We start from the raw sequence: 18,624 nt of genomic DNA, 5'->3' as shown, positions 1-18,624 counted from the left end.
TGAATGATGTTACCTCCTCAAAAACACACCTCAAGTAGTGTTTTGTTTCATTCATTGAGTAAATCTTTATTATTAGTTTATCTACATCTACAAAGCTCAAAATGCTTTGTTCCACATTGTGATGTCATGAAGCAGTAGTTTGTTTTTTTCTTGTTTGTTTGTTTTTTCAGTTAACAGCTACCTTTTACCTTTTGTTGAGTGGAGATTGGCAATTCCAGTGCTTAAATTATCCAAATTATTCCAGACAAGGTGTATGGAGTTTAAAAACACAATGGAGTACTTCCTGTATTGCTGGGTTTTAGATGACATCACAGCATTCTAAAGGCCAATATTATTTAATATTTAATTAAATTTAACATAGCAAGTCAATAGGTTTTAAAAGTCCTGGTAGAAACAATTATATTAAGGATTTGTGAATAAACTTTTTAGATATTTCATGATAAAGTACAATGTAATTAACGGGAAAAACTGCCCCTGTGACATCATCACATTCCAGATTCTGAAACCCATTTTCAGTCTGAGAGAAAGAATTCAGCCTAAATATACAAGGTCTGTGTGTTAAACCTGTGTGAATAAAAAAAAAAAAAAAGCACACAAACAACTCTAGGTTTAAAAGCACAAAGGAAGTGAGAGCTTCAGCGTATCTTCGTAGAAGTTCACATCTGGTGCTCCTCAAGGACGAGGCTCGAAAGCTGACAGACAGTGAAGGGAACAAAGGTGACTAACACGTCACGTGTGTCGAAACACGTGTTGGCTTGTCCCACGTAACCATTAAAGCACTTCTACTATTCTATTCTATTTCCAACAGAATGCCTTGGACTTTTGGACCACTTTTTACTTTATCACAGTAAGTTTTTACATTACAAGCTTGGTCACAATCTGTGTATCATTCGTTCATTCGTTTTTCAATATAAAACCAAAAATAATAAAATGAAAAAACATCTATTTTCCAGTCTCAATAACGGTCTGGTCCTGGTTTAAGTCCCGGTCTGGTCCCGGACCTGGTTTAGTGACGGTTTAGTCCTGGTTCTGTCCAGCATCACAGTCACGGAAGTCAAGGAAACGGAAAACGGTCATTATCTGTTTTTTCCATTATTCGTTTAAACACAAAATCGAAAAACTGAAAAAAAACCCAAAAAAAACAAATTACGTTATCTGTTTTTTCATTTTGGTTTTGGAAACAAATAATGAAGAAAATAGTTGTTTGTTGTTTTTTCATTTTCTTGGTTTTATATTGAAAATACGAATGAACGAATGATACACGGATTGGTCACTTTCACTATCTGACAACACCAGGTCTGTTTGTGAAGAGGAAACATTATAACATAGATCAGAAAATAGCATCATATGGGCCCTTTAAAGCTGGTCACTGACATTGGAACTAATGTATCGCCTATCTTTAGTGTGAATGAAAGATTTCACAGTTTTCCTGATGTCAACACTTGTGAATAATGATAAAACTGTGATGCTGTAAAAATGTACATTGTGACACTTTTAGTTTTGTATTAATTGTACTGTACCGATCTTGAGCAGCCAGCCTTCTCTGTCGGGGTTAAAAAAGGTCAACGTGAGGTCATTCCCATCATCCTCTGGAATTTTGAATGGCTCACTACGGATGCTCGCGTACAACTTCTACAAACACAAACACAAACAGAAGCATTAAAAAGGTGTATCGTGTAACTTTTCTGATGGAGGGTCAGTCAAATGCTGTTTACCATGGAGATGTTCTTGCTTTGTCTGGAATGTTTCTCAGTATGACAATAAACTTTTCTATCTTCATGGAGACCAAACCAGACCAAGTTACAGGTCAGATCTGTGGAGAGGCAATCCCGCTCACAGCCAGAATGTTTGTTTTTCTAGGTATTTTTGAGCTATAAAACCACCTGTAATTGAAGAAATGTAACATAGAGCTGTATAATGTCATACTGTGGAACATTCCAGGAAGAGCAATGACATCTCCATAGAAACAAGCATGTGACAGACTCAACCAAAAAGTTACAAAGTGTATCTTTAAAGGAACAATATGTAGCTTTCTGGAATCACCTGCATGATTCCATGGAAGAATAAAGTTAAAGCCATACTTTGGAACTTTTTCCATGGCTAGAAATAGATACGTTTTAAGCCATACTGTAGAATATTATGGTCAAAGGACAAATGTATCCATGGAAACAAGCAGGAACAAGCAAGAGTGTGCTCACAATAAGGATGCATGTTTTTCTATCCTTTTCACTCCAATAAAAACTGGAAAAAAGCTGCATACAGTGGCTTTAAAATGACATAATACAACTTCCAATATATAGAAGAACGCAAATGCTTGATCCCCAGCTCACTCTGTCTTTGTGTCCTTGGGCAAAATACTTCACCCAGTTTTTATAAATGCATGTGTGGTAAATCTGAAGTGGATGGTTTAGAATAATTCGCTATAGCAGCTGGGTCCTTCGCTTTGTGAGTGGATAGAACATCTAATTATGAAGGATGTAAAAATGCATGCTTTTATATGTTCTTATCACATGACAATGGGAGGTTTCATTGAGAGCTCTCACACACAATAGGTCATAAGGATGCATGTGCTTGTACTGAACAATCAGACTCGTACAGACTGGGTACTGCACTGTTACGCTTATATACAGAGTGCAGGATCCAGGAATTTCTTCAATAGTCTTTGGATTGAATTGTGTTCTAGTACCCCTCTCTCTCTTTGTCCAAGAACATTTGTTATGTAAGAATGCAAGATTGTACTCAGTAAAAAACTTTTTACCAAATAAAAAATGTTTCTTTGGCTATAATATTCCACAGTATGGCTTCTATCTCCCTGGCGAATGTAAAACTGACTGATCTGTTTGTTACTCTGAAGTGAGTTCTGCACATTTTCAATCATGGGATGACTAAGTAGGAAAAAGCACAGCGTCTTAACAATTATAAGAATTTGATTGGAAAAACAGTAGAACAACCCAAAAAAATCACATTATTGTCACGTTCAGATGAGAGAAAAGTGCATCTTCCCTGTCCACATGTACACAAAGCGTTTACCTTCGACATGTTTTTCACAAACTAAGGCTACATTTATATGATGACGGTCTGAAGTGGCGTTGCGGCTTCACTTTTTATTCCATGTTTCAGATGAGTGTTTTCGTGAGGAAATCTGCGTGCATACGGTGATGCCAGGTGGTGATGTATGTGACGTAAACGCGTGCGTGACGTGAGCAGATCTGAGCAATAGACTGTATAAAAGAAGTGGAGAAGAAGAAGGAGTGTGACGTCACCCATAGCATTCAGCACCCCTCAAACGAAGCTCGCGATGCTCACAGTTACAGGAGTCAATGTGGAGCAAGACTCTATGTTATGAATAGGATTTTTTTGATGGACAAAATAGCGAAAGAAAAAAATTCAGGATCACGTGTTGCGGGTTAATACGAACATTTTATGACGAGGCTCACTGCAGCAGTTAAAGGGAGCGGGGCCACAAGATCCTAATGTAAGTCAAATGGAGCCAGGGTCAGAAGGAGCCGGAAGAGCCTCATGGCGAAATTCCTATTTGGTATGGTTTTGCGTCTTGGGCAGTGTAGACGGAAACGCTTCGACGGAGCGTATTCAGCTTTTCCACTCTGAAAGGTGGTTTCAGATTTTTGTGTTTTTAACCCTCTCCAGGCAGGCGTTGCAGATTTGCAACAGCTAAATTCCAAGTACCTACTTACTCCACATCCATATTATCTGAGCTTTTTTTACTCAGGAGCCTTTTCTCCCATCCATGCTGATAAACGTGGGCGATGCAGACTGTGCAAGAATGGTTACACGCAAACGGCCTGCCAGAATTGCAAAATACTTTTTTTGTTTACAAAGGATAAAAAAGTCAGAATTGTATATTACTACCCCATATTATAATTTTCCCCAAATATCAGATTTTTCCTGATACTAAAAATTAATTTGAGCCTGAGAGGGTTAAGCCCCCAAAACACTGTTACGGTCTAAACAAAAGGCACTTACGATAAAATATTTAGGTTTTTTTACCCGCAAGCGTTCTTGTGTAAACAGGCCCTGAATAAAGTCTGTATTGACGCTAAAATAGGGTGAAGTACGTCTGTGGGCGTTGCTATGTTTGTTTTGGTTCGTGGCTTAGGTGCTTTGTCTTTCACTTCAAGACAAACCTCAGTGCTGCGACATGATTGGTCCACTCATCCAATTAACCGTACAATGGGCACCAAGAATATCACGAAAAATCTGTGACACTTGTAGGATTTGGGAGCATCATGTTGGTACAAATGAAAAAAATCTGCCCCTCGCTAGTGCAGGCAAAGCAACAGTATCATGGAGACGAGCGAGTGGCAGACCCCCACCCCATAAAAGTTATAGTGCTGCTTTAACCCATGTAATTAATTATAAATATGTCAACAAAGCACGGACGCAGAGTTGCAGCTGTTGCCTGAAGGTAATTTATTCTTGTGTCTCAGGGGTCTTGTATAATGTGAATATGGGAGTGTGGGAGTGTGGGAGTGTGACGGGACTGAGAGGGGGTCTATGGGGAAATCAATCAAGACTCAAAGATATACGAATAAATCAGAACTAAACCAGGACTAAGGCTCAGTATATAGGACTAGGACAAAAAGGGACTAAACTAAGACTAAACCAGAACTAAACCACAGCTAAACAGGCTGAAACTAAGAAAACAGGAGTGAATAAGACCAGATCAGGACTATACCAGGACTAAACCAAATATAGGCTACAACTAAACCAAAACTAGAAATGGACTAAATCAGGACTAAAACAGGACTAAACCCAGATTAAGCCAGGGTGAAACCAGAACTAAAACAAGACTAAAACAAGACTACACCAGAACTAAAGAAGGACTAAAGCAGGCATAAAACAGGACAAGACCAGGACTAAACCAGGACTAAATCAGGGCTAAATCAGGACAACAGCAGGACTAAACCAGACCTAAACCAGGACGAAACCAGACCTAAACTAGGATTAAACCAGGACAAAACCAGGACTAAACCAGGACTGAACCAGACCTAAACTAGGACTAAACCAGGACTAAACCAGGACAAAACCAGGACTAAACCAGGACTAAACCAGGATAACACCAGGACTAAACCAGACCTAAACCAGGACGAAATCAGACCTAAACTAGGACTAAACCAGGACTAAACAAGACCTAAACTAGGACTAAACCAGGACTAAACCAGACCTAAACTAGGACTAAACCAGGACTAAACCAGACCACAAACTACGACTAAACCAGGACAGCACCAGGACTAAATTAGAACTAAACTGGAACTAAACCAAGTCTAAACCAGGACTGACCGAGAGCAGGGCGGTGGGCAGGTCCTCTCCGTGGTTGATGCCTCTGTTCATGGAGATGAAGTACTGCAGACTGGGTTTGTCTCGGACGCTGGGGTTGTGGAGGCTGGTGTTGAGCATGATGATGGAGAAGGACAAGATGTAACACGTATCTACAAAAACACACACACATAATATTTGACATGTCATCATACGTACTTCAGTATACACAGAGGTGAGTAGTACGATTACTCCTGGACATCTCATTTTTGTGTCTGTCCTTTGTAAATACCAAATTCTGTGCATTGTTTAATCTTTTGTCCTTCCAGTTACATTAACTTCAAATTATAAATCAGATGTTACGTCGTGATGGTTACTCTTTAAGTTACTCTTTTCTTTTCTCTTTTCCCTTTCACACTTCACTAAGACACTTTAAAACACCACATTTTTAATAGCACACAGCACTTTAAACATATTTGCACATATTACAGAAAGACATTGCACACAATTGGTTTTAAAATGTATTTATTGTCTTTCCTTTTACCACTTTTAATCCCGAGGCACACTAGCACTTTAATTGAAAGCTGCTGGTCCTTGGAGGAAAAAGAGACAGAATTAAATTACCTTTTAAATTGAGTTAGTCCAATATATATGGGGCAGTATATCGGTTTTGAAATGTTTTAAGTGTTGATGTGTGTGGTAGTGGGTTTTATGGTGTTTTAATGAATGGTGTCTGTCTGCTTTTTATTTACCTCCTTTTATTATCTGTCCAGGTCCCAAAAGATTCCCCCTGGAAACGAGGTCCCACTTTTTAGGTTCCGTGCAAGACCAAGTGTATTATATTGTAAAGGGGTAGTAGGCGGTGTTGGGGAGTAACAGATTACATGTACTGGCGTTACGTAATCAGAGTACAAATTATGAGTAACTGTACTGAGTTACAGTTACTGTTTCAGTGAATGGTAATTGGATTACAGTTACTTGTTGAAATAAATGGATTACATATTCGGTAAACCAGGACTAAACCAGGACTAAAACCAGGACTAAACCAGGTCTAAACCAGGACTAAACCAGGTCTAAACCAGGACTAACCAGGACTAAAACCAGGACTAAACCAGGACTAAAACCAGGACTAAAACAGGATTAAAACCAGGACTAAACCAGGACTAAACCAGGACTAAACCAGGACTAAACCAGGACTAAACCAGGACTAAACCAGGTCTAAACCAGGACTAAAACCAGGACTAAAACCAGGACTAAACCAGGTCTAAACCAGGACTAAACCAGGATTAAACCAGGTCTAAACAATATGACACCCAACAGTAGGGTGGACATAATTTAAGGCAGCAGTGATCTCATATAGATAAATCATTTCTCTGTCAATAATATTTTTAATATGCTTAAATAAAGACTGGATAAAACATCTTATGTTAAGATTCTAGTCTTTGCATGTCTACAGCAAACAAAAGTCTGTTTATGGAGACTTGGGCTCAACAACCAATTTGAACAAACAAGAATTTTCAGGATGTGGTTGCTACATTCATGTAGTTTTAAAAAGCATGACAATATCAAGTAATCCAAAGTATTCATATTCTATTACTCACTTGAAGTAATTTAATGGATTACGTTACAAACTACATTTGGGGTATGTAATCTGTAATCTGTAGGGGAATACATTTTAAAAGTAACCTTCCCAACACTGGTAGGTTTGGTGTTTTTTTGGTTTATGGGTTTTAAAGTTTAATTGGTGTATGGTTTGAGGGTTTTATGTATATAGTTGGGGTTTTAATATAGTTATTTGGTTTTTGGTTTATTTTAAGGAGGGTTAAATCAAGATTTTAAGTTAAAGATAATTTTACCATCCCTTTTTTAGCTGTAGATAGATTTATCCAATCAGTCAGAGAAGATAAAAGGCACCTCACTACATCATTCTGTGTTCTGCTGCTAGAGAGGAAACTGCTGCCTGCCTCCATTTTGCACCCTGCACTTTTTTACACTTGCAATTTTTGTAATCACTGAAAACAAACAAAAGTAAACTGTGGGCCACCGCTTCACGTCTTTGTCTGTATTTTTTAAACCTTGCTCACCGAACCCCAACTCGTTCACAGTCAACCTACATCACAATCCACTACTTTGTACTTCTGCTTGAGTAATATTATTTTGAAGTAATGTTGCTCTTATTTGAGTACAATTTTTGACTACTCTACAAACCTCTAAATAACCTCAAAAACTGTACTCAAGTTAGAGTAACATTACTTCAAAATAACATTACTCAAGTAGAAGTACAAAGTAGTGGGTCAAGAAATTACGCAATTAAGAGTAAAAATGTATTTGGGAAAAGTGCTACTCAAGTAAAGAGTAACTGTCAGAACACAATATTTGATTTATAATTTCAAGTTAATGTAATTTTGAAGGACACATAATCTTAAATACTTCACAGAATCTGGTATTTTCAAAGGATGGACACAAAAAAGAGAAAAACAAAATATTATCTAAAGGAGCGCTGCAAAAACAAATGTTGAAATCATTTCAGGTTGTCAGCTTAAAGCTTTCGTCCCTTGTCATTTACTCACAGTGGGAAGAGTCACCACAACTTTTAGTCAAGTAAGAGTACTATTACTTCCATTGAACCTTTTTATTTGCACTTATAATTTTGTAATTCAAGATCAGATTTTAGGTGCAGAGAAATAAGTAACTTCTAAGACTCATTAACAAACGTATAACCATTAAAGTCCCTAACGGTGCTGAACCCACTGAAGCTTTTTTAATGATTTAAAATAATTTCTTTTGGGTCATTGTGTCGAGCATAAAATAACATCACATTAGTCTTATAATGGCTATAATTTCCAGACACTCAAAGTCGCTTGGCAATTTTGTGCATGACTCATTCACTCCAAATTCTGAGCGTCTGAACATCACCAACACACACACACATCTCAGTCTAACTATAGGCAATTTGAGTGAAGTGTTTTGCCCAAGGACACAACAATAACAGTTTGCATTAGAGAGACTGATAATAAGCCCCACTGTGGCCCCTGATAGATCTACTCAGAGCTCTCTCATCCAGGATTAGATCAGGACTAAACCAAGAGTAGACCAGAACTAAAAGAGGACTAAATCAGGACTAGGTCAGGATTAGATCAGGACTAGACGAGGACTAAACCAGGACTACATATCTTGATTGAACAGGATTGCATCAAGATAAAAACTAGAACTAAACCAGGACCAGATGGCAGGACTAAACCAAGATTAACCACGACTAAACCAGGACTAAACCAAAACTAAACCAGGACTAAACTAGGACCAGATGGCAGGACCAAACCAGGACTAAACCAAGATTAACCACGACTAAACCAGGACTGAACCACGACCAGATAGCAGGACTAAACCAGAACTAAGCCAAGACTAAACCAGGACTAAACCAAGACCAGACAGCAGGACCTAACAAGGACTAAACCAAGAGTAAACCAAGACTAAACCAGGACTAAACCAGGACCAGATGGCAGGACTAAAGCAGGACTAAACCAAGACTAAACCAAGATTAAACCTTGACTAAACTAGGACCAGATCAGAGGACTAAACCAGGACTAAGCCAGGACCAGACGGTAAGGACCAAACCAGGACTAAACCAAGATTAAACCTTGACTAAACTAGGACCAGATCAGAGGACTAAACCAGGACTAAGCCAGGACCAGACAGTAAGGACCAAACCAGGACTAAAGCAAGACTAAACCAGGAATAAACCAAGAGCAGACCAGGACTGTCTTAGTAATTTTGTGCATTCACTCATTCACTCCAAACTTTGAGACTTCTGTCCTCTGACCAACACCGACACTCACTCACACACCACATTCATACTATAGGCAATGTGGGTGAAGTGTCTTGCCTAAAGACAAAACAACAGCAGTTTGCAATAGATTTACAGTCTCCCATCCAAGTGCTAACTGGTCCCATCTATAGACTGTTTAAAGAAGTGGACTAAGGCAGTGTGACGTCACCCATAATTTGGCTCCAGTCAAATGAAGCTCACAGAGGGTAGCAGTCATCAGAGTGAACTTGGAGCCAAATTCCATATTAGGAATAGGAATTTATTCAGAGATTAAAAAAAAAGTGAAATAAAAAACACCAGGACTTGAACTTTTGTTTTTGTGGCAGGCTTAGACAATATAGAAACAACATGTGTCATTTCTATAGGTTTTTATATGGATGTCATTTCACACTTCCCTTTTTATCTATTCCAGAAGGCGAGGTACTCAAATAAGAGTACAGTTACTTCAAAACAATATTGCTTAAATAGAATTATGAAACAGGGCTCGAAGAAAGAAAAAGTGAAAAAATATTGTGAAAACTACTACTTAAGTAAGAGTGACTTACAGTGATTTTGAAGTTAATGTAATTTGAACAAAATATCAAATAATGCAAACATTTTGGTATTTTCACATAGTGGACTCACAGTGGGAGGAGTAATCAAAACTATTACACAAGTAAGAGTTCTGTTAGTTTAATCAAAAATATACCTCAAGTAGGACCAAAAAAGTATGCTGCCAAAAAAATACTCAGAAAAGTTACTCAAGTAAATGTAACTGAGTGCTAGCCACCTCTGATTGTGTATTTTGAAGCTGCACTATGTACATTTTTGTTTGGGGATCCGTCACCGTCTTTTTTGGGAAGGTACGTACAGCCAGGTGGACTCAGTACAGCACATTTACACCTGACACATGGGGCTTTGGAGGTCCACGTTTCTCTTTTCTCTCATTCTCCTCTTCTCCTATCTCATGCCCACAGTGTTTCATTCAGTTCCTAAAAGCACTAGGTGTTGGAGTGCGATGATTGCCACTACATGCTGGGCACTATATTGTTCTGTGCAAGGTTACGCGCCGTTAAGGCAGAGCCTCCTGTCACTCCTGTATGTTAGAGCTCCACTGCGGCTATCAGCTAAAAAGGGAAACGTGTCTCGAGCTTGTGTGCCTTGCTGCCAGTAATTATTCTGCAAAGATGTCAACACAAGCAGAGGAGAGAGAGAGAGAGACAGAGAGAGAGAGAGAGAGAAAGAGAGAGAGAGAGAGAGAGAGAGAGGGGGGGAGAGGAACATAAACTGGTCATTGGATGTATGCACTTTTCTATACTTTTATAGAGTTATAATTGCCATTGCGGCAACTTGAGGACTGGTGTTTGGGTGACACCGGGAGAAGAGGGTCCTCCCTGCTTTATGTTTCACTGTACATGCACATTTAAAACAAACCTCAAACCTCTTGTGCATTCTGGGATGGGAGGGAGAGCCAGGCTGGCGCCACCTAGTGCCTCCGCTCAATTTCGTTTCTCTCCAGCGACTAGGTCAGGAATCAGAATACACTAGACGGTTTGCAAAACCCTGGAAGTTGTAGACCGTGCACCGGCCAATCAGTGAAGAGTGCCTGTCTGGGTCCCTTTTGTGGTACAGCACAACAGTAAACAAAGCGGCCGAGATGGATGTAGACGAAGCCAGACATTCTGTGTTGGCAACAATTCCTGAGATTGAGGAATTAAAGCCAGAACAAAGAGAATGTTTGGTGAATTTTATCAAGGGGAAAAATGTTATTGCCCTTCTTCCTACAGGATTCGGCGCATTACATACGTCATGACCAAATAGCAGTGATTGGTTAAATAAAAAAATAGAGCTATCAAATTCTAATGCTGCGAGGTCAGACAGTTTTCATGAAGTGAAACTGGCTGACGAATCAGGTTGTGGGAGGGAGAAAAGGAGACCTAGTAAACAATTTGGTCAATAATTCCTGTCGCGCTCCTCCATGTGCAACTTGAGACATCTATTTGGATTCAGTGGGGGCATTCAAGGTACGCACACTGCACATTAAACAGCTCTACCTTACACAGATATGACGTCAATCTTGGTCTGGTCTGGTCTCAAAGAAATGACCAAGAAAGGTTTCATGCCATACAGTGAAACATTCCAGATAAAGCAATAACATCGCCACAGAAAAAAGAACTGGAAGGACCCTCCACCAGAAAAGCTACACAATGCATCTTTGACATTTTCCCCCCTACTCCGTTTCTACATATTTGCACAGTGTAGCTCTCATACCGGTAGATTGGAAGACTCCGGGGTTACAGAGGCAGTAGCGAGTAGCGAAAGCCTCCATCATTCTGTCGATTTTCTGAGCTTCTCCAGGGAGACGGAAACTCCACAGAAACTGCCTAAGGACACAATACATGGAGAATATTAGCATAAACCAGACAGATGGAAAAGACTGGCAAACAGAGCAAAGGTTTTCAACTGGTGGAGCTCTGGCCCTGAACTCATGACAAGCCAAAGTGACGCAAAATATAAAGATGATATGATATAATGTAAGAAATAATATGATAAAACATTTTGCAGTTTGACAAGTTCACAAGAGTCTCTTAAAAAGGTCACTTGCTATTTTGAAGAAATTTACAGCAGAACTAAGAAACGTGAGCGATAACACTTCATCTGCAGCTTCTTCAGACAACAGACCCCATGTTTTTCCCTTCTTTAAGCTCATAAAAAACAAAGATGAGACATTACAGTTAAATCGTTGTATCCTTGTATGTGGGACATCATGTTAAAACTGAACTAAATCAGGACTACCAGGTTTTTCGAGTAAAACCAGTTCTGAACATGTTACAAATCCATCCAAACAGAGGCCCATCACCATGAAAATAAAAGCTATTATCATGAAACTGTCTGTGGAGCTGGAGCAGAGGAAACCTTGGGAGAGAATAGTCACAGATTTATTTGTGCTGGTTGACCATGGCAACAGTGATGTTAGAGCGATCTGTGCTGTACTGAAGGACAGAGGGAAAATAAAGGGACAAAATGCTGTTAATCAATGAAGGTCGCAGTGGTGCAGTCCTGCCACAACCAGAAGCTCCAAGGTTTGATTCCTGGAGTAAATAGAACCTTTTCATATGAATGCTATATACCATACCATGCTGTACAAAAACACAGGATAGACAAGGACAATCGCAATACAACACAATACAACTACTTTAAAAAACAACATAGAAAACAATAAAATACTCAACAACAAGAAAAGTTTGTTGTCACTAGGTTGTGCAAACACAAAAAGTAAATAAAATAATTTAAAAATCAACTCTAAAAGACACTGGGAGCCAGTGGTGAGAGGCTAAAACAGGTGAGATGCTCTCATGTTTCCAGGTTTCAATTAAAAGTTGAGCTGATGAGTTTTGGACCCGCTGCAAACGGCAAAGTGCATTTTGGCTGACACCAACATTAAGTGTATTACAATAATTCCAATCTAGTCATCACAAATGGATGTATGACACTTTCGAAGTGTTCTACTGACAAAATAGGCTTAATTTGGACAGCTGTCTTAACTGGAAAAAAATAGACTTTACAACAGCACTAATTTCCTCATCACATTTTAGATCAGGGTCCATTTTGACACCTATGTTTGAAACAACTGGCTTCAGTAAATGATTTAGTGAACCCAGGTCCACAGGAGAAGAAGAATTTGAAGAGCTAGGGCCAAATATATGCTATACTTTTTTTTCTCTATAATTTGATGAACCAGTATAAATAAAATAACAAATGTTTATTTGCTCCTAATGTAACATGGAAGTGACCAATCCAACATTGTTTTGTTCAGTGTTATTTTAAAAAGGTGTGAGAGTCAATACATGAATGACTTTGCAGTCTATAAATAAAATAAAATGCTATTGTATTTTCTTATTTTTAAGTCTTATTACCCTGTACCCATCAGAAATGTCTTGAAATCCCTTATCTTGAAACCAGTTCAATGTTTAAGACATTCAATCAATGTAATTAATTATAAATACTGACATTTACTGTGATTGAGTAGCAATTGTCATATAAAGTTTAATATAACTTAATTTAAACTGTTTTATTAAAGTGATGAGTAAAGTCAAACACATGATTATGCATGAATACATTTAATTTCCATACTGTGGAATATTATAGCCAAATGAACATTTCCAAGCAGAAGGCCTTCATCCAGGCCAGGGTTTTTCTAAGATCAGTAAAAACATCTGTTATGAAAAAATACTTTTAAAATACTGGGGCTTTAATCAGGTTTTGTGTAAAATATTGAGCTAACCAGGCAACTGAACTTAGCAATTTTCATTCCTTTATCCACCACCAAATATTTATCAAATCAAGAGTTATATTTGAAATTGAAATGATTTCTTAAGCTAGTGTAGGTGTGAAATGTATGGTTTTGATCTCATCTTCTGTTGCACACACTGAGCAAATTCTTTTATCTTGTATCTGGTTTTGTATCTTGTATGAAAGACTTCCACAGAAGACTGATTTGAAATGCTTCTAAAATTGCATCAAAAATGTAACTAGAAATGTGAGGTGTACTTTTAAAGCACATTTCATACCGTCAGATGCTTTTCTCCTTTTATTATTTCTTTATTGCTTTGTTTGGAATGTTTCACAGTATGGTAATAAAGCTTTCTATCTTCAACGAGACCAGGGAGCGCTATAAAACCACCTGTAATTGAATACATGTAAGGTAGAGCTGTTTAATGTCATACTGTGGAACATGTCCAGGGAGAGCAGTGACTCATTCATAGAAACAAGCAGGTGACGGACTGTATATATACAATAAGTCTAGTTATGCAAAGAAACTTAACAATAGTCATCACATCAAGTCAGTCTGTAATCTGAGCTAGGTGTGAAAAGTGTGGTTTTGACTCTTTGGTTTTGAGTGGTTTTTTGCGTGCATTGTCTTTTTTCATACCGACCTCAAAGCCTGCACTAGATTCAAGTCGGAGAATTCGTGCAGCGTCACAAAAGCTCTGAGCACCGCCAGATGCATTTCCTCTCTGCAACAAAACAAAAGTCTCATGAAAAAAATACCCAGCAACATAGAAGTAAACAATGCTGTATCTGTGCAGGAGTGGGACAAAAGCTGACGCCTACAGTCTCACACAGGGCTGAATGCAATGTTAGGATTCCAATACAGATAATAATACAAAAGGAGCACTCTTATAATCTTCAACTATAACGAGTGGGAAACAGATGCACAGTTTATGGTGTTTAATCAGTAGCTAAAATAGTTGCTTTAGATGCACTGTGCAACTTTACTTTACAGACTTGGGGTTATGTTTTGTTTTATTCACACACGTTTAACACACAAATCCTGCATTTTTAGTTTGAGAGTTTTTCTCTCAAACGGAAAGCACTCTGTTCCACCTTGTGATGTCATGTGGTAATACAGTAAGTGCTCCACTGTGCTTTTAAACTCCATACACCTTTACTAGAATCATTTGGATGATTTCAGTCCTGAAATTTCCAATCTCTACTGATCTAAAGGTAAAAAGGTAGATGTTAACTTGAAAACTACTGCTTCATGACATCACTAGGTGGAACAAAGCATTTTAGCTTTGGAGATGTAGACAGATGAATAATAAAGGAAACACGACTCCAGGTAAGAGTCAATTTTGTGTAATATACCACTTTTCAGGTGGTGGGTCTGTCATATATTTGTGTTTATTTTCCATGGAGATGTTATTGCTTTGTCTGAAATGTTTCACAGTATGGTATTAAAGCTTCCTATCTTCATGGAGACCAAACCAGACCAAGTAATAGGTCAGATCCGCTCACAATCAGAATACCTGTTTTTCTAGGTATTTTTGAGCTATAAAACCACCTGTAACTAAATAAATGTAAGGTCATTTAATGTCATATTGTGGAACATTCCAGACAGAGCAGTGACATATCCATAGAAACGAGCAAATGACAGACCAGAAAAGTTACACAAAAATAGTTTACCTGCAGAACTACTTATCTCATGAATGATTTTTGTGTAATTTTAGTCCATTCTTTCTCAGTGATCCATATTAAAGACATAGACATACCTCTCTCCTAAGAAGTTTCCGATGGCCGTTTTGTTGAGTCCTTCTTCTTTATAGAGAAATTCAGCCACAGGTTCAGGTCTCCACTCCAGCAGCCCACTGTCCACCAGGTACCGTATGCCCTAAAGAGATTTCAAGAAGAATGACCATACTGACAAGATACTAACATTTCAAAGTCAATTACTTGATCATTACTGGTCAGTGGTCATACTGATGGTCATTACTTGATACCAGTACTACAGTGGAGATTGTACAGATTGACAGTAGTTCAGTTGGTAGTGTTTGTTCACTGATCTGAAGGTTGGCAGTTCGAATCCCACTCTCAACATATAAAAACATCATTGGTTGAGCAGTCAGATCCAATAACCCACAGTTTGGCTCCCACAGATGAATGCTGTCATTGTGTCCTTGGGCAAGACACTTAACCAACCTCACCCCCAGTATCTGCGCACACTGTTCCTGGATGTAAAGTGCTTTAAGTGCCTTAAGTATATAATAAAAATGTGTCCATTTACCAAGATAAAACCTGTTCTTTCTTTAGCAATAGTTTAGTGATAGTAAGAGTTCTTATACGAGTTTTGGTAAAGTCCGTTATTTTGTTTTGCAGAATCGAAACTTGCTCAAATGAGTATCTAATTTCAACACTTTTAACAACAACAACAAGCTCAACAACAAGTGAGTTAAAACAACAACAAGTGAGTTAAAACTATATAAATCAGATCATCATTCATTCAAATCCACAGTTTCCACTTTCTTCTGGTGTTCCCCAAGGGTCTGTTTTGGGTCCACTCTAATTCACTATACCTTCATTTAGACTTTGCGAATTATCTAAAATCTGATCTAAAATGTATTATAATTATTTGTGGGTAAACCTGGCTCCAAATATTATGTGTTAATGGCGCACTATGTAACTTTTCTAGCGTAGAGTCTACCACCTACGAGAAGCGAGACCAAGTACACATGTTTTTCAAGTCATTTTTAAGCAACTGATTCTTACTGAAATTCTTGCTCTCTAAGTGATAAAAGTTTGGAGACTTAAAGGTGATCTATGTAACTTTTCTGGTGGAGAGTTTGCCTCCTGCTTGGCTCCATGGAGATGCTATTGTTTTGCCTGAATGTTAGGCATAACATTTAACTTATTCAGATATAAAGACAGGCAGATTATCTCACTAGGCCGAGTTACAGGTCAGATCCGTGGTGATGCAAGCCTCCTGCAAATTCTAATTTAAGAAAACAAGCGAGGATGAGAAGTGAACTATGTAAAAGACCTCAAGTTCATGTCCAAGGGTAGTTTTTCATCTTTTTAGCAAAACTTATGGAACTCAAAAATAACAAGACACAACATGACTATAATTACTGCTTTAAAGATGCACTATGTAACTTTTCTTATAAGAGCGTGGCCTGAAAAAGCATGCACAAATAAAGGACTGGACTATGTGTAACACCCTGAGTTCATATATAAAGCTAGTTTTACTTTCATCAGAAAAGTTAAAATTAAAGTGTGAATTAACACCTATACTCCACCCATACCGTAAGCATATTTCAGACAGAGGTGCTAAACTGAGCAGTGACTCAAGAACTAAAGTAGAGCGTGAGAGTGGAGGAGGGGCGGGGTTTAGAGCTATAAGGAATTCTGTGATTGGTCTAACACAGGGGTGGGCAAACTACGGCCCGGGGTCAATATGCGGCCTTTTAATCTTTTTAATCCGGCCCGCTAAAATTTTATAATAGTAGTAATTGTGTCGAAGGACATAATATATTTCTGCCGGATGTTTGATTGACAGAATTTGTAACCAATCAGATGTTATCGTGTTTTAAGTTTGTTTGACAGCGCTCCGTGTTTTAGTTGTTTTCAGTGCGTCGTGCGGAGCTTGTGGGGGCGAAGTCTCGTGTGCGTATAAAAGAAGTGAGTAGTGGTTTAAAGAAATGCACATATACATCAAGCTGTTTACAGAGTGTTGTGAAGTTTTTAGCAGTAGAAGATTATAGAAAATGCGTGTTCAAGGGCCAATTATATGTTTCATGAAAATGCTAAGTGCTAGATGCTAAGTGCTAGCTAGCAGCCTGCTATTATTACAGAGCTATTACCGCTTGTTTCTGACGTGTTTGTTTAGCTATTTTATAGAGTATATTATAATTTATATATCTTACTTCTGTTTGTTTGTTTCAGGACCACACACACACACACACACACACACACACACACACACACACACACACACACACACACACACACACACACACAAGTTCAACGTTTTTAATAAAAGTCATAAACTCCATCATCTCTCATCGTGCATTCTTACCAATGCCCCCTGGTGGTCACAACAATTATAAGCCACACAACTAGTTTCCCCATAACAGTAATAATTTTCAGTGTTTTAAAAGTCATTTCTATAAATAGTAAATATCATGGGACTTGAAAGACAGATATTTTGTTGTACTGCTCTGTAATGATTTTCAGTTATGGGATATTTCAATAACATGGGATATGTTTTCTACATATCCCATGTTATTTTTTTCTCTTATGAAGTGGATTACCAAAAAACTCCATCCATCTGCTCCTGGTCCAGCCCTTCCGTCAAATTTTAGAACCCTTTGTGGCCCACGAGTCAAAAAGTTTGCCCACCCCAGGTCTAACAGGTATCCACACTTCAAGCTTAGGCATTTTTGACCAGAAAGCTCCAAATATCCCTAGTTTGCACATTAGCTGCCTGAAAAGGAAAAGCAAAAAAGGTTGATTTAGTGGTAGTAAAGGTCCTGTATTTCACAAAATTTACTCTTATGAGCTTTAAGCCGTGTTATAATGTTTTTATTTCTTCAAAAACAAATAGTAAGTGGTCACATTTTTAAACAGTGCTTTTCCACCTTCAAGGCACTCAAAGCGCTTTACAACAAGGAACCACTCATTGATTCACACACACACTCATACACCAGTGTACGCAGACACCAGGGGCAAGGAGGGTTAAGTGACTTGCCCAGCGACACAATGACAGCATCGATCTGTGGGAGATGAACAAACACCGCCAACCTGTAGGTCAGTGGATTTGACCTCTCAACCAATGAGCTCTGTCGCCCATAACTAGAGTCGTGTTTTGTTTCATTCACGCACATCTGAGTAATCTGTCATTAGTCTGTCTACATCTCCAAAGCTCAAAATGCTCAGTCCCACCTTGTGATGTCATATAGTGTGAGTTTTCAAGTTAACTTTTTATCTTTTGGTCAGGAAACATTGACAATTTCAGGGCAGAAATCATCCAAATGATTCTAATGAAGGTGTATGGAGTTTAAAAACACTGTGGAGCACTTCCTGTATTAATCACAAGGTGGAACAGTGTGTCTTCTGTTTGCGAGAAGAACTTTCAGCTCCTAAATATGCAGGGTTTGTGTGTTAATGAAACATGCGTGAATGAAACAAAAAACACAGCTCTTGGCATGTTTGCGATGAGGAAACAACTCAGAAACAGCTCAGAAAATAACGTAATATGAGCCTTT

General features: G+C 38.4%; 1 protein-coding gene across 3 annotated transcripts in view; it reads right to left on the bottom strand.

The window, feature by feature from the left end:
• The window catches only part of LOC110167802 (cytohesin-4-like), a 47,325-nt gene that overhangs the window by 10,504 nt on the left and 18,197 nt on the right, over positions 1-18,624 (bottom strand). For 2 of the 3 annotated variants that reach the window (XR_008632069.1, XM_020933186.2), the window contains exons 5-9: positions 15,136-15,254; positions 14,020-14,100; positions 11,354-11,466; positions 5,302-5,450; positions 1,521-1,632 (exon numbers count right to left, since the gene is read on the bottom strand). Coding sequence is in view for 2 of the 3 variants with exons in the window: in XM_020933186.2 (XP_020788845.1) it covers positions 1,521-1,632; positions 5,302-5,450; positions 11,354-11,466; positions 14,020-14,100; positions 15,136-15,254 (574 nt within the window). In the remaining variant the exon portion in view is untranslated. Of the gene's footprint in view, positions 1-1,520; positions 1,633-5,301; positions 5,451-11,353; positions 11,467-14,019; positions 14,101-15,135; positions 15,256-18,624 lie in introns of those variants that run through there. The other variant, XM_055152853.1, reaches the window with a different exon arrangement.

This window comes from Boleophthalmus pectinirostris, unplaced genomic scaffold (genome assembly GCF_026225935.1).
Source record: "Boleophthalmus pectinirostris isolate CB_2022bp ecotype Guang Dong unplaced genomic scaffold, ASM2622593v1 HiC_scaffold_17, whole genome shotgun sequence".
Lineage (NCBI taxonomy): Eukaryota > Metazoa > Chordata > Actinopteri > Gobiiformes > Gobiidae > Boleophthalmus > Boleophthalmus pectinirostris.
The sequence above is the reverse complement of the archived record's forward strand: the minus strand, read 5'-3'. Positions and strand labels throughout refer to the sequence as shown.